The sequence below is a fragment of the Hyla sarda genome, chromosome 10 (assembly GCF_029499605.1).
Source record: "Hyla sarda isolate aHylSar1 chromosome 10, aHylSar1.hap1, whole genome shotgun sequence".
In the NCBI taxonomy this organism is placed as follows: domain Eukaryota; kingdom Metazoa; phylum Chordata; class Amphibia; order Anura; family Hylidae; genus Hyla; species Hyla sarda.
This window is the reverse complement of record NC_079198.1, coordinates 16,707,374-16,723,966: the sequence shown is the minus strand read 5'-3', so window position 1 is coordinate 16,723,966 and position 16,593 is coordinate 16,707,374. Positions and strand designations below refer to the sequence as shown.

At 40.7% G+C, this 16,593-nt stretch overlaps 1 protein-coding gene across 3 annotated transcripts in view; it reads right to left on the bottom strand.

Annotated features, from left to right (window-relative positions):
* Positions 1 to 2,880: 2,880 nt before the first annotated feature.
* The window catches only part of POU2F2 (POU class 2 homeobox 2), a 216,477-nt gene continuing 202,764 nt past the window's right edge, over positions 2,881 to 16,593 (bottom strand). The window contains exons 14-20 of one of the 3 annotated variants that reach the window (XM_056542917.1): positions 15,348 to 15,489; positions 14,395 to 14,543; positions 13,998 to 14,174; positions 12,476 to 12,539; positions 12,057 to 12,219; positions 10,110 to 10,183; positions 2,881 to 7,041 (exon numbers count right to left, since the gene is read on the bottom strand). In XM_056542917.1, the coding sequence (XP_056398892.1) occupies positions 6,758 to 7,041; positions 10,110 to 10,183; positions 12,057 to 12,219; positions 12,476 to 12,539; positions 13,998 to 14,174; positions 14,395 to 14,543; positions 15,348 to 15,489 (1,053 nt within the window). In that variant the 3' untranslated portion in view covers positions 2,881 to 6,757. The remainder of the gene's footprint in view (positions 7,042 to 10,109; positions 10,184 to 12,056; positions 12,220 to 12,475; positions 12,540 to 13,997; positions 14,175 to 14,394; positions 14,544 to 15,347; positions 15,490 to 16,593) is intronic. The other 2 variants (XM_056542918.1, XM_056542919.1) reach the window with 2 other exon arrangements.

Sequence of the window (16,593 nt, the reverse complement as noted above, 5' to 3'; positions counted from 1 at the left end):
CACACCTTACATGATCGGTTAATACAAACACGGTACAGTATGATGGTACATTCACTTGCTATTGTATTCCACTACAGAATTTACCTATGCAAATCCGCAGGGTAAATCCGCAGCTTTTTTTTTTTTTGTCTGTGAAATCATCCTAAAACATTCCAAATGCCAAGATTTAAAGGGATTATCCAGAAAAAAAACTTTTTTTATATATATCAACTGGCTCCAGAAAGTTTAACAGATTTGTAAATTACTTCTATTAAATAATCTTAATCCTTTCAGTACTTATGAGCTGCTGAAGTGGAGTTGTTCTTTTCTGTCTAAGTGCTCTCTGATGACACCTGTCTCGGGAACTGTCCAGAGTAGAAGCAAATCCCCATAGGAAACCTCTTCTACTCTGCGCAGTTCCTGAGACAAGCAGAGATGTCAGCAGAGAGCACTGATGCCAGACAGAAAAGAACAACTCAACTTCAGCAGCTGATAATTATTGGAAGGATTAAGATTTTTGAATAGAAGTAATTTACAAATCTATTTAACTTTCTGGATCCAGTTGATATAAAAAAAATAGAAAATAAAATAAAAAATACCCCTTTAACTATATATATATATATATATATATATATATATATATATATATATATCCTCAACACAAAACAGAATTTTTAGTACCGAAGAATGGACCCAAGTGTAACTTGAGAGTTGGAGGCTATATCATACCAGTACATAGTCGACATATACAACATCCTCAGGCATTGTGACCACTATTGTTCCTAACATAGACCCTCTTTCACAGTTTGGCTTTCAGAGACAATTACAGGGATTATACAGAGACATTTTTTACATTTGGAAGTGCTCAGGTTAGCAGTAAAACATAGTAAGTGTCTATGAATGGTCTCAGCAGTGCCCTGCCTCAGCTTGCGATTAGCTAAGCCAGTGTTTCCCAACCAGGGCGCCTCCAGCTGTTTCAAAACTACAACTCCCAGCATGCTCGGACAGCCTTCGGCTGTCCGAGCATGCTGGGAGTTGTAGTTTTGAAACAGCTGAAGGTGCCCTGGTTGGGAAACACTGAGCTAAGCAGTTACTTCCTATGTATCAGTACAGAGATCAGGACCGGCACTATCGGAACGGTCCTGGTGGTGGATGAATGGCAGATGGCTATGGGTTTTTTATGTTTTACTGCCAACTTAAAGGGTAACTCTCATTAAAACTAATTTTTGCTATTGCATTCCTTATGGTAAATAAAAAATATTTCTAATATACTTTGTTTAGAAAAAAAAATGAAGTTTTCTATGTTTTATTTGTGCTTAAAAACACTCAAGAGCACATCCCCAACTCATACACAGACTTTGGACCAAAGTCCAAACACAGGAAGTGCCGCCTGGAGTGCTGGGGGGGGGGGGGGGTGTCCAGCCTCATCCAATCATAGCTCCTCTCACACATAACTGCCATATACTGTTGGTTGGACACCCCCCCCCCCCCCTCAGCACTCCAGGCGGCACTTCCTGTGTTTGGACTTTGGTCCAAAGTCTGTGTATGAGTTGGGGGGGAAATGTGTTCTTGAGCTTTTTTAAGCACAAATAAAACATAGAAAACTTCATTTTTTTTTAAACAAAGTATATTAGAAGTATTTTTCATTTACCATAAGGAGTGCAATAGCAAAAATTTGTTTTAATGAGAGTCCCCATTTAAGCATTTATACTGAAAAACGTTTTTTCCTGATAATCCCTTTAAATTGGAAACCATAGTTTATCTTATAATATTGTAATTTTTTTGGAATTTAATCTGACAGTGCACATTATATACTTTAACCACCGATTACTGACTGTGTATTAGAAAACCACTAAAACCTTAAAGGGTACTCAACTTTCTAAAAACTTATCCACTATCCACAGGACTGGGGACAAGAGTCTGATCTCAGGTTGGTCCGACTGCTGGGACCCCCTTATCTCCTGATTGACATGCCATGACTAAGGACCTGGTGTAGGTCCGAAACGCGTCGGCTGCTGTTCTGTCTGAATACAACCCAATAAAGAAAGAAACTGCTTTTATCTGCAATCCTGGGCTGGACCGTCTCTTTTTTTCTGTATCTCCTGATTGAGGCCCGGTTCTCAACTCTGCATGCACGGGTCCGCCGCTTCTCCCCAGCACGTTCCGGCCCCCACCTTCACTGAAGTGACGTGCCGCTCAGCTGATCACTGTCTTGGCAGGTGACTGGCTGAGCTGGCAGTCACTTCTGTTCAGCACCAGTATGTCTCCGAAGGTGAAGGCTGGAGTGCACTTGGGAAAAGCTGCACACTCGAGAATGCAGAGGTAAGAGAAGGCCCTCGTTCAGGAGATCGGGGATGGGGGGATCCCTGAGGTCGGCCCCATTGTGATCAGACACTTATCCCCTATCCTTTGGATAGGGGATACGTTTCTTTAAAGGGTTACTACTGTGGACAACTTTTTTTTCTAATCAACTGGTGCCAGAAAGATAAATAGATTTGTATATTACTTCTTTAAAAAAATCTTAATCCTTCCAGTAGTTTTTAGGGGCTGTATACTACAGAGGAATTTTTTTTCTTTTTGGATTTCTCTTATGTCACGACCACAGTGCTCTCTGCTGACCTCTGCTGTCCATTTTAGGAACTGTCCAGAGAAGCATGTGTTTGCTATGGGGATGTTCCTAAAATGAACAGCAGAGGTCAGCAGAGAGCACTGTGGTCGTGACATAAGAGAAATCCAAAAAAGATAAACATTTCCTCTGTAGTATACAGCCCTTAAAAAGTACTGGAAGGATTAAGATTTTTTAATAGAAGTAATTTACAAATCTTTATAACTTTCTGGCACCAGTTGATTAAAAAAAAAAGTTTCCCATTATACTTGTTGTAAGGCTTTATGACAGTATTTTGTAGGTTAAAGGGGTGGGCAGACCACAACTCTCAGATTATAAAAATCAGATTATAAAAGTTAGGTAATGATCTGACCTGTAGGACCCGCAACATTGCTTAAATTGAGGGGCCAAATCCGTATTCATGCCCAGAACAGGTCTTGCATACACTGACCCTCTTTATACAGATGAATGAGACCATTGCAAATTATCCCATTGACCTCTGTTTAGCAGAGATGCCAACCTGGATTTTTCTTTTTTCCTGGAAAACTTATTTAAAAGATCACAGACAATTTTACGGTTTACAGACAAATTGGAAATATGGTACATAATGAATTATAAAGATGTTGGAAGTTGTAGTTTTGCAACAGCTGGAGGTACCCTGGATTATACAAATGTGGCCTAAGTATCATAGTTTCAAGAGATAACATTTTAGACTTTTATAGGTATTTCTCCTTACAATTGACATATATTTTGTCAGGACAGTTACTACCACCATGATATCATTGACTGTAACCATACATAGGTATCTAGGGGTATCCAATAATTCATAAAGCACTTTCCCCATGACAATTTTTTTTCCTTTCATTGGTAAAAAAAACATTGAGCCTCGTGCATGAGGTTGTATCTCTTTTTGTTTGCATTATTTTAAAGGAGTACTCCGATATAAGGTAAAAAAAAATGCTGCAGAAGCATACAGCATTGCTTATCTGTCAACCCCAGTTCTGAAACTGCAAAAAAAAACTATTTATTTTGTGTGTCCGTGGGTCCCTTTCTATGTCAGATATTCACTGTTGCTCAGTACTACAATTCCCAGAATGTAATGGTTTCCCTCAGATCTTGCATTACATAGCAGACTCTTTCTCCACACAGCTGCTGCATTCATTCCCTGTCTGTTCCTTTGCCTGTGGCAATTCCCATCCCAAGACAAATGCTGTAAATGCACCTTATGTTTCCTAAATGTCCCAATAAATAATTTGTATGTGTATATGGCAGGGAGATGGAAATGTAGTCTGTAGGGGCTGGTCTGAGGTGATGACATCACTCAGGTAGCAGGGTTTGAGCTCAGAGACAAGATCAAGCTACACCTCCAGAGACAGCAAAAGGATGATGTGTTGTCTTGGGAGAGAGGGAGGAGCTAGGGAGCTACTGAGACAACACCCCACTGAAAATAAAAGGACTACACAACTTCCTGTCAGGGAAGTTGTCACTATATTAGTAAGTCATATATCATGGGGTGATAATTTTCTAATACCGGAATGCCCCTTTAAAGCAAGAGATCCAACAGATTTAGATTCCAACAAATAAATTTTGGTCGTCTAAGTCTGTAAATATGTGTACAATTTACGTCAGACTAACAGTAAAGTTTCTTATAAAACATCTTTAGCACAGACCTAAGAAGGAACAAGACTATGGGAAAAAAAGAGGTAACAGGTTATTCAGTAGACGGTGGCATTTAGCTGGAACCCTTCTTTAGCTTCCCCTATAAACACATTGTTCAGCATCATTTTAGCTTCTCACCACTGCTGTAGTAGTGGAGCGCTCCATTAGGAATTAGATCTGCATGCAATCATTAGTCCATTCTATAAGTCCCACTCCTAGCACCCCTTTCTTCCTACAGTGAAAGTCTTACCACATAAATTAAAGCAGTGGGGCACACAAAAGGAGGTTAACCCCTTCACTGCAAGATAGTCTGCGACAAACGTCAAAGCAAACGTCACTGGCAGGTAATGGGCTAAGCAACTTTTGACAGCATTTTGTAAAGCATCCTTTTTCACAGTATCATCTTTCTTTGACCCCTGATTATGTTTTTGAAATTTTTTTGTTTTTTTTTCTTTTTATTTTTTTTCCATCACATCTAAAGCTAAAGCTATAATGAGGCCCATGTCCCTTTAAGAAAGTTCAAAGTTCACATTTCCAAAAAAGAACAACAGCTAAAAAAAATGTAGAAAACAAATTTAAAGAAAAAAAGAAAAAGAAAAGAGTGTTTCATTTTTTTTTTTTTGGTCTTGTTTGTTTCTCTCTTTTTCTTTCATTCATGTTTCAGATAAGTCCTCCACCTGATGTGGAAATTTTTTGGTATACGATTTGTTCCCCCTCATTTCCATGGCGCTTTCTCTGAAGTTTAAAGTTTATAACTTTTTTTTTTTTATACTTTGGCACAGAGAAAACAAAAATTGTTTGTAAAACCCACAAATAAAATGGAAAAATAAAATGAGAAGTTTTCAAAGAGGCCGTTAAAGCTTTTTGGACGGGGATGCAGGAGGGAAAGTCTAAGCTCCTCGCACCTCACCGGAATTTAAGTTTTTGGTTTCGATAACATTCCCTCCTTGAGTATCCTTTTTTTTTTTTATAATATCGGCTTCTTCAGATGAGGTATATAAGACAGAGAAAGACGCACCCCTGCAGCCCTCACCCTTGTGACTCTTGTACCATTGTCCACGGGATGTTAGGGCTCAGAAGGAGGGGGAACACGAGATTTTTGGTAACTCTATTTCTTGGTATATATCTTCACTTTACCAACTTCAGTCTGTACTTTGGCACAACGTTAGCAAAGAATAAGTTTTTGTTTGTTCTTTTTGGTTTCTCCTTTGTGTTTGTTTTGGTTTCATTTTTGGTTTGCTTGTTTTTTTTTTATTTTTGTCCATCCACGGAAACATGTGATCCTGGAAATATATCCCATGAGAAAAAGGCAAAAATAAAGCTCGGCAGCATTATAAATAAATAAATAAATAGGAATTAAGAGCAAAAAAGAAAGGGGCGGGGGTGCAATGAAGCAAAGTCGCTAACATATTTTTAGTCTAAAAAGCTATTGTGCGGTGTGAGGGTTAAAATATATAAATATATAGGGAAAGGGGAAAAAGAGACAATCAATAGGTAAAAGAAAGTAAAAATTACCAACTTCTCGTTATAAAAGATTGTAGAAAAAAACATCCGTGGGAAAGGGAAAACTTTTTGAAATGTTTTTTCCGCCAGCTCGGCAAAAGCTATTATAAGTTTTCTAACCACATCTAGAGCTGGAACGAGAAATATAGATTTCGTTTTCTGTAAACAGAATTGTGAAAAGTTTCTTATGTGTAGTATGGGGATGTTAGGCGATTTCTAAATAAATACAGCGTAAATAATAGGGATTGGAAGGGGAAGGAGGTTCAGTGCTGGCTAAACATAAAAAAAAGCTATAAATAAATCTTTGTGTGTATTCTTCAATATGGACTTCACACATGTACACAGAGTTACTCTGAGGTTCTAGAGATATGTTAGGCTTTGGATAAAGCTGTTATTTTGGTATTTGGTGTAGAAGAGGGGGAGCGATGGGCATTATCTGAGTAGGTCTCCCTTATTTCACCCATGCACCCCATCTCATGAGCGGACACTCTCCCGCTGCAGCCTCCTTCCCTTCCTCCTAAAATCTGTGACATTCATTCTCTGTAATAAGAGAACGTAAAGCAACAGGAGGAAGGAGCTTGGAGGATCTCCCTGCCCCCCCCTGAATTCACCTCATACGTATCAGTAACTAAAAATGGCACCTAGATCAACATGACTAACAAGAGGGAGCAGGGGGGCTCAGTCTTTGGGAATTCCTTTGGTAGGGGAGCTCTGTACACCCAGAGTAGGGTGCAGCATATTTTTGGTTTCTCTGAAGTATTTCCGAGGTTTGGGTTTTTTGGTTCTTATTTGGTTTAGGAATTTGTTTTTGGTTCTTCATTTTGGTTCCAATCCCCCCCTCCATACATTTCACTTCTTCACTTGGAGGGTTGAGGGGGAAAGAGGCAACACCATCTGAAAAGTACTCACACCTCTACCCCCCTGAAGAATCCAGGAGCCACCATTTCTATGGAGACTCAGCTTGGGTGCTGGTGGAGGTTGAAGGGGGGGGGGGAGAGATGGTTTCCTCTTTCAATCACTCTCCCCGCTATGCTGGGAGCCTCCTGGACTGTGCTGTAGGGTAGAGAGAGGAGCCTCGCCAGAAGAAGTGGTGGAGGCTGGAGAGAGACTAGGGGTACCACCAGCAGAAGTGATGCGTCCCAGGCCAGAGCCGATAAGAGGGATACCTCCAGGGTTCAGGAAGAGCGGAGAGCTCACCAGACTGGGAGCGTTGGAGATGCTGGAACCACTGGCAAGGACGAGATTACCGCTGGCATCAAGACCGGAGAGTGGCAGAGAGCCACCACTGGTCAGAGCTAGGAGACAGAAGGACAGGAAAAATTAATGCAGTTCAGCTTTAAGAGAATTGGTCAGCTAAAACAATATTACAAAGGGATGAAAATACAGACGAAATTAAATAAAAGGAAAAATAAAGAACTATTTAAACCCTTAATGACCAGCCACTGCCTTTTGATGGCAGATGAAGCAGGTTCTAATTCTGCAGCAATATATTATAGTTTTGGTGGTTAAAAACTCCTGTTATCTGGTTGGAGTTGGTTGAGCGTCTGCCTACTGTAGACAGCCAGGGTTCCTGGAAAGAAGACAGAAATGATCATCTCTTTAAAGTCTACAAAATACTTAATAAACACCATGTAGCGAATGGAGGTAGCATCAATGCAATGATCGCCAGTTGGTCCTGGGCATGGCAGAGCTGCTGGGCATTAGCAGACTGAAGTCAGCTATGTTAGTGAATAGTGTCACAATAAGTGGGGCTTCTAAGTATTTACAAAAGAAAACTGCTAAATAAAGCACTATGCACTCAAATCATAGTTATAACAGTACCTGAGACTACGCATTTCATGACTAAATAGGTAACCCATCCTATTACTTTGGATTGCATATTTAAACTATAAAATACTTTTAAAAAAAATATTAAAAATAAATTTATTATATTTAACATTTGTCTACATTGCCCTTAAAAAAAATCAAAAGAAATGTATATATCTATCTTAAAAAAAATGGAATAAAAATATAGCATAACAATTATTTTAGTAGTAGGTCATTTAGGAATTAAACACCCTGGTTGTTAAGGGGTTAAATTAAGATAATAACATCACTCATGCATCCCTTTAGCTGTTTGGGGATTTGCCTGTTGCTATCATAAAAAAGAAACAGCAATTGTAAATTCTCAGTATTACTCATTTGTTCTAATAATGCTCAGCAACTGAAGTGCCAACATTGAATTGGATTTCTTAGTTTTCTTACTATTGGCACTCCGATAAATGCCAATAAACGCCAATAAAAACGTCCATTCTGCCGCATGGCATTTTTTTTTCTGAAAAAACACTGCGGCCATGTTAGCTGCAAGTCGATAGGGAACTGCAAAATGCCAGATCCACTTGGCGTTTTTCAGTTTGGCATTTTTTTTAAATCCTTTTGGCGTTTTTCAGCAATTTTTGGCTCCTGGGCAGTTTTTAAAAAATGACCTCTTGTTGAGACTTTGGCGTTTTTTAAGGAAAATCTCGGCATTTTCCTCCCATAGAAGTCTATGGAAGTGAAAAAGCGCCATGAAAAACACCATGTGGGTTTTAACTTTTGCCTTTTTGCCTGTGTTTTTATATTCTTTTTTGGACTTCAAAAGCGATCCAAAAAAGTGATGGCGATACCTTTTTTAATAAAATTTCGTAGGGTACCATTAAAAAAAAAATTCTAAAAAAGATACAGAAGTGATGGAAAAAAATTGTATTTAACAAAATTTGTATTTATTTTTAAACAGGGATCAATTTATGTGCGCGGGCAGGGCACTAAAAATGTATCCGACAATAATAAAAATGTAGTGTGTGTGTGTTTTTTTTTTTTAACATTTTTTAGGTAGTTTTCTTTACATTTTTTAGGTAGCACTACTACTCCCAGCATGGAACACTGTTCCATCATGGGAGTATAAGTACCTGTACTAATTGACAGAATTGACGTTGCAATCCTTCTGTATAATTTATAGATGCGGGCAGCCGCTCTTCTATGGTCCCCTGCACTGCCGTATATATACACCTATTCCTATTTCCAGCAGAGAGCTGTGATTGGCCAGATGGTTCCAGCCAATCACAACTCTCTGTGGGAAATATGGATAGGTGTATATATACGGCAGTGCAGGGGACCATAGAAAAGTGGCCGTCTGCATCTATACATTATACAGGAGGATCACAGTGGGTGTCAGAAGTGACACTCGCTGCGATCTGTCTATTAATGCAGGTACTACAGCTCCCAGCATGGAGCAGAGTGTGCTCCATGTTGGGAGTAGTAGTACGTGCAGTTAAGGACAGATCACAGCGGGTATCACTCCTGACACCCGATGGGATCGTCCTATCTATTGCAGTGATCTCTGCTCTGAACAGAGCGTCTCTATACAGTGCTCGCATCTCTGCACTATACTCCGGCCAGTGATATGAATAGAACATCACTGGATCATAGTTCCCGCTGAGAGCTGTGATTGGCTGCAACCATCCGGCCAATCCCCACTCTGGGCGGAAAATAGGAATGAGTGAGGTGAATATCTATTCATATTTCTGGTCGGCCGGGGTACAGAGCAGAGATGCGAGCGCTGTATAGAGCCACTTCGCATCTCTGCAGTAGATAGGACGATCGCGTCGGGTGTCAGGAGTGATACCCAGGGTGATCTTTCTATTAGTACAGGTAATACTACTCCCATCATGGAACAGTCTGTTCCATGCTGGGAGTAGTAGTACTACCTAAAAAATAGAGACAAAAAAAGTGAAACACACTTTATTAAAAAAAAAATTAAAATTTCGCTATAAAAAATAAACATTTTGTTAAATACATTTTTTCCCATCCCTACTGCATCTTTTTTTTTTTTGTACCCAAGAAATTTAGAAAAAAACGTCAAAGGGGCCAAAAATGCAATTTCCACTCAAAGGCAAAAACCTCAGAAAAACTGTCAAAATGTAGGAAAAACCTGTGGCAGTTTTTCTGGCGTTTTTTTTTTTTTTAAGTGTAAAAAAAAGAAACAAGTGGAAACCTAGCCTTATGGTTAATTCTACAAATTATAATTTATTCCACTTCTAGATGGTAAGTGCCGATCAGTGCCTATGCTAAAGATTACAGGATTTATTATAAAACAACAGAATTTTTTTAAATTTTATGACTGTTCCCTTTTTTTCTTACCTAAAAAAAAAAAAAATCTATTAAGTCACCATTTGTGTTCACATGTAAGGCTTCCTCCTGGGGTTCACAAATATAGATATGGTATGCAGCTGGAATGTCATGGAAACTTCACAGTCCATCAATACAAATGTAAATGTGATGACGCATGCTATGAACAGGCACGTGAGAGTCGGAGAGTCCATGTGACTTCTCCTGTTCTACAAACCTTGTATGGTGGCCAGTGGGTTTCCAGCCATGAGGGCTGGGTTCAACCCCGGGCTGACCCCGAGCACTGTGCCCCTGCAAGACCAAGAACATGGATAAGACCTGAAAGACATTCTCTAATGGTTACTGCCAAATGGACACCTTTCATAATACATCATCTATATATATATATATATATTGCAGCTTCTAACAGTGTATTAGCAAAGTGTTATAGGGGTATTCCGGCTCTATACATCCTATCCCCTATCCAAAGGATAGGGAATAAGATGTATGATCGAAGGGGTCCCGCCGCTGGCGGGACCCCTGCGATCATACATCTTATCCCCTATCCTTTAGATAGAGGATAAGATGTATAAAGCCGGAATATCCTTTAAAAAAAAAAATCTTTCAAAGAAAAATTCTAAGTTTTCAGAATTTGGTGAGGATGTGTTTTACAGATAGAGAGTTTGTGGGCTAATGTAAGTGCTACTGGTGCATTGCTAGGTATATGGCACAATATAAATGTCCTTTTAGGCAGTGAGGCAAACACAGATCAAGACACAGAACAGAGCAGATGCAGGGCATATTACTGCCTGTCTTGATCTACACTGCTCCAAAAAATAAGGGGAACACTTAAACAACACAATGTAACTCCAAGTCAATGACACTTCTGTGAAATCACACTGTCCACTCAGGAAGAAACACTGATTGATAATCAGTATTACATGCTGTTGTGCAAATGGAACAGACAACAGGTGGAAATTATAGGCAATTAGCAAGACACCCTCAATAAAGGAGTGGTTCTACAAGTGGTGACCACAGACAACTTCTCAGTTTCTATGTTTCCTGGCTGATGTTTTGGTTACTTTTGAATGCTGGCGGTGCTTTCACTCTAGTGGTAGCATGAGACGGAGTCTACAACCCACATTAGTGGCTCATGTAGTGCAGCTCATCCAGGATGGCACATCAATGCGAGCTGTGGCAAGAAGGTTTGCTGTGTCTGCCAGCGTAGTGTGACAGACGTGACAGAGTCTGGAGACGCAGTGGAGAATGTTCTGCTGACTGCAACATCCTTCAGCATGACCGGTTTGGCGGTGGGTCAGTAATGGTGTGGGGTGGCATTTCTTTGGGGGGCCGCACAGCCCTCCATGTGTTTGCCAGAGGTAGCCTGACTGCCATTAGGTACCGAGATGAGATCCTCAGACCCCCTTGTGATACCATATGCTGGTGCGGTTGGCCCTGGGTTCCTCCTAATAAAAGACAATACTAGACCTCATGTGGCTGGAGTGTGTCAGCAGTTCCTGCAAGAGGAAGGCTTGATGCTATGGACTGGCCGCCTGTTCCCCAGACCGGAATCCGATTGAGCACATCTGGGACATCATGTCTCGCTCCATCCACCACAGACTGTCCAGGAGTTGGCGGATGCTTTAGTCCAGGTCTGGGAGGATATCCCTCAGGAGACCATCCTCCACCTCCTAATCAGGAGCATGCCCAGGCGTTGTAGGGAGGTCATACGGGCACGTGGAGGCCACACACACTACTGAGCCTCATTGTGACTTGTATTAAGGACATTACATAAAGTTGGATCAGCCTGTAGTGGGGTTTTCCACTTTGATTTTGAGTGTGACTCCATATCCAGATCTCCATGGGTTGATAAATTTGATTTCAATTGATAATTTTTGTGTGATTTTGTTGTCAGCACATTCAATTATGTAAAGACAAAAGTATTTCATACAATTAGTTCATTCATTCAGATCTAGGATGTGTTATCTTAAGGTTCCCTTTATTTTTTTTAGCAGTGAATAAATTCTTACTACATTGTAACCATTTTCATTATATGCCTTTTAGATGTGGTTTCAGCTTAAATGCGCCTATGAACATACATCATATTCAGAGACTGTATATAGAGCAGCTATTTTTTTTAATAAAAATGTGATGCTAAATTAAATTTCTACATTTCAGTACTTACCCTGCATTGGGGCTAAGTCCTGTCAGGCTAAGCCCAGAATGGGTGCTGCTCTGGGGACTTGCACTTGTGCTGTTGCTTGGAGGAGGTGTGGCAGATGGGGGTGCTGTGTTGGAGGGTGGACGAGGATGTACAAGAGACCCCAATGTGGTAGGTAAGGTAGTCACTAAAAGCAAAGAGAAACAATAAGCAACAATTAAAAAAAAATAAGTCATTAGGTTATTATAATTACCAGGTAGCTGCAAATAAAATATATTTCCCAGCACAGAAGCTTGCTTTGTGCTTAACAGTGGGTAATGCAGCACATACCAGTGACATCCCATTTTGAGATATTTTAGAGGGGTGCAACATTTCAATTATACAAATATAGGATGCAGCAAATAAGGAGCACTGCTCAGTGAGAAAAAGGGGTGTCCGTTTACCTGTTGTGCTGAGATTACTGGAAGCCTGGGAAGTGAGCGTGGGGGCAGACACCGGGGGAGACACCTGGAGCAGATCAAGGAAAGGAGGAATAATGAGAGTGTGCAGGGAGGATGAGGAAACCAGAGGATAGAGACAGGAGGAATAACCAAGACTACTATAAGGTGCATAGTATGTTGACATGCATTGCTTTAAAGGGGTACTCCGGTGAAAACCTTTTTTCTTTTAAATGAACTGGTGGCAGAAAGTTAAGCATATTTGTAAATTACTTCTATTAAAAAATCTTAATCCTTCCAGTACTTATTAGCTGCTGAATGCTACAGAGGAAATTCCTTTCTTTTTGGAACACTGATGACATCACGAGCACAGTGCTCTCTTCTGACATCTCTGTCCATTTTAGCAACCATGCATAGCAGATGTCTGCTAAGAGCATCATGGTGGCTCAGTGGTTAGCACTGCTGCCTTGCAGTGCTGGGGACTTGGGTTCAAATCCCACTAAGGACAACAATAAATAAAGTGTTATTATTATAATGACGTCAGCAGAGAGAACTGTGCTCGTGATGTCATCAGAGGGCATTCCAAAAAGAAAAGAATTTCCTCTGTAGTATTCAGAAGTTAATAAGTACAGGAAGGATTAATATTTTTAAATAGAAGTAATTTACAAATATGTTTAACTTTCTGCCACCAGTTGATTTAAAAGAAAAAAGGTTTTCACCGGAGTACCCCTTTAAAGGGGTTATCCCAAGTTCTTGGAACAGGATAGTGTTTGGTCGTGCTGATCGGTGACGGTCTGGCTTCTGAGGGCCAAACTGATCACGAAAACAGGGTAAATTGTCCCAAGAGTAAGTAAGGTGACAGTGCACATGCTTGACCACTGCTCTATTCACTCTATATGAGACTTCTGAACGTTGCCAAGTCCTGAACTAAGCTATGCTCAGAAGTCCCATACACAGTGAATGGAGTGGTAGCTGAGCATGCGTTCTGCCACTGCATTCACTCGTAGGACAATTGACCATCGTTTCCATGATCGGTGTCTCAGCCAAAAGGTCTCTGCAGATCAGCAAGTTGATAGGGAATAACCTTTAACCTTGGGAAAACTCCTTTAAGGTGCGCAAAAATATTACAAAAACACAAAAGTTGAAATTAGTAGAATAGTGATTCCAGGGTTCAAGCCAAACGACATGCTTATTGGGTCAAAATGGCCAGATCAATATGATTTTAATATATGTAAAATCATAGAAAGTGTCAGAAAGTGAGAACTACTAGTACTAGTTTTGCAAAGTAAATAGAATAATTATGTATGCATGCCCTATAGCAGTGGTCTCCAACCTGCGGACCTCCAGATGTTGCAAAACTACAACTTCCAGCATGCCTGGACAGCCAACGGCTGTCCGGGCATGCTGGGAGTTGTAGTTTTGCAACATCTGGAGGTCCCCAGGTTGGAGACCACTGCCCTATAAAGATCACTCTTATCTAGAAGGGTTCCAGATGTGGTTTGGGGAGAATGTTTCTAAGGATTTTTACCAGATGGGTCCCATACAGTTGTCCTTTGTTCTGGCTAGAAATAAGTGGCATACTGCTACAAGGATTGATGCGTTTTTCCTTCTGCCGACGGTTACAGAACCATACGCGGATCACTTCCTTCTCCATGTTCAGCTGCTCAGCAATCACAAGGATCTCCTCAGAGGTAGGTTTCTGGTTCTGTACGACAGAGAAATGAATAGATGAAATACAAAAAAGTATACTAATCAAAATGCAATGTGTAAACCGAGTACTATTAATTGTAATTTTATTCTGTACTCGGCCTGAGCCATAAACAATACTAAAGCTCCAAACGGATACCTTAGCAGGACAATACACATGAATAATGTCATTATCTAATACGGAACGGTTTAAACCGACATTTCTGCCCATGCCTCACCGCAATAAAACTTTTCTCCAGTGCGAAGCGCACATTGGTCTCAATGCTGGTGCGTTTCTTGCGTCTACGACCAGGGAGCCCTTCATAGCCTCCCCCAGGACTGCTCAGAGGGTTAGGACTTGGCAGAGTGCTGTCTACTGACATTGTTTCTAGACAGAGGAAATCAGTGTTAAGAACAAACATTATAATAAATGCCATGTTAACCAAGTAACAATTGTCCACTGTCTTTTGATGGCGGTCAGTAAAGCTCCTCAGTCTCATATTGTGCGCAAAAAGAGAACATTTAAAATAAAGACGTGAAATAGAATCCCTTCAAGGGTTATTTTCATTTTGGCACGTTATATCTGGCCAGTCAGTGGGGGTCCGACCCCTGAGATCCCTGCCGATCCTGAGAACACAGGTAAATTGTGCCTCCGAGTCAACAGAGTACACTTTGCATGCATGGCCAGCTATCTATTCATACTCTATAGGGCATCCCCCACAGATCGGCTAGTTTTTCCTATCTATGGATAGGGCATAATTTGCTGAAATGGGAATACCCTTTAGTGTGTATTCACACATATAGTATACTGCGCATATTTGATTTGAAGCTGCAGAATTAAAGCTGCGGATATCAATGTAAACTATGTGACTGAACACAGCTTCAAATGCACAGATTTAAATCTGCCAAATATGTGCATGATACTGTATGTGTGAATATACCTTTTAATTTAAAAAAAATATATAGCAAAAAATTATATTTTTATATACCGCCACACAGCACATACAATTTGTCCCACATAAAACAATGCCTCACACAGTCAGGTCAAAAAGGGGTGACAAAAAGGTTATGACTGCTGAGATGCAAAGAGGGTTGGTCATTAAAGTGTTAAAAATAAATGGTGGTCACAAAAGTAATAAAGAGGCAAGAGCCGGGTATTTTTATTGTATGATACATTTTTCTTTTATCTTACCTGCATCACTTAGCCACTTCTGTAGTAATGGTTTTAGCTTGCACATGTTCTTGAAACTCAGGTTAAGTGCCTCAAATCGGGAGATGGTTGTCTGGGAGAAATCATTTCCATACAGCTTTCCCATAGCCAGGCCAACATCCCCCTGTAAAATAACATAACCCTCAACACATAAGGCAAAATCAGACCCTAAGAACATGGATGTAGGAGTACATCTTTCCCCCATATGACACAGCGGAACTACAAGACAACGCTGTCTGTCATATACATCATATCCTACATCAGTGTTGCCAACGGCTGTCCGGGCATGCTGGGAGTTGTAGTTTTGCAACAGCTGGAGGTTCCCTGGTTGGGGAACACTGTCCTACATGTATCTGTACCAAAGAACAGTATGTGCCTCATAAAGATATCCATCTGCAAAGCCAATCAATTAGGCACTCTTAGGCACATTAAGAGACATTAGCACAATCCCTACTCCACATTACATAAACACATGACTGTCTTAGGCCTCACATATTGTTTTTGTTTTTTTTTTCAAAAAAATGTTGACGTTATATGACGGAAGTATTCCTCAACATATACCTTAGATGGAGGCCTCCAACATAAACCTCTGCATGGCTGTATGAGGCTCTTTTCTGTTGCCAATTTAGGCTACCATAACCCTCCCTGGACTGAAATAGAAGGATCTGTTTTTTGTTTTTTTTTATAATGGCCCTTAAGCCATTTCTTCACAATTTTCTTAGTTAACGTTGTAATGCCTAGAAAGACGGAAGTCTTAAGGCCCCCAACCACTTTACACATGTGTTGGTTGGAACACCAATTTTTTGGGGGATGGATGGCCTTTCAATTTTTATGGGGGCTTGTCAATTTTTCCACCAACAGATGATGTCATCGGAGAGAATCATCTGTCTACTGTCCGATCATTTCGTTCTCGGGGGAAATAATCCACCACCAGAGGAGTCAATCATCATGAAAGGACAGGGGATAACTGTCTGATTGTGGAGGGTCCGACCGCTGGGGCTCCCCCACGATCTCCTACGCAGTGCCCCGCTTTCCGCATGAATGGAGCTGTGTTGACCCCACATGAAGTGTTGGCCGACACGCTCCCTCCATGTATCTCTACCGAAGAGCTGGAGAGACAGCATTCGTGTATCTCCGGCTCTCCCATGGAGATATATGGAGGGGGCGTGTTGACCACAGCTTCATGTGGGGGTTGACAGTCAATAGAAACAGTAGTACAACGATCACA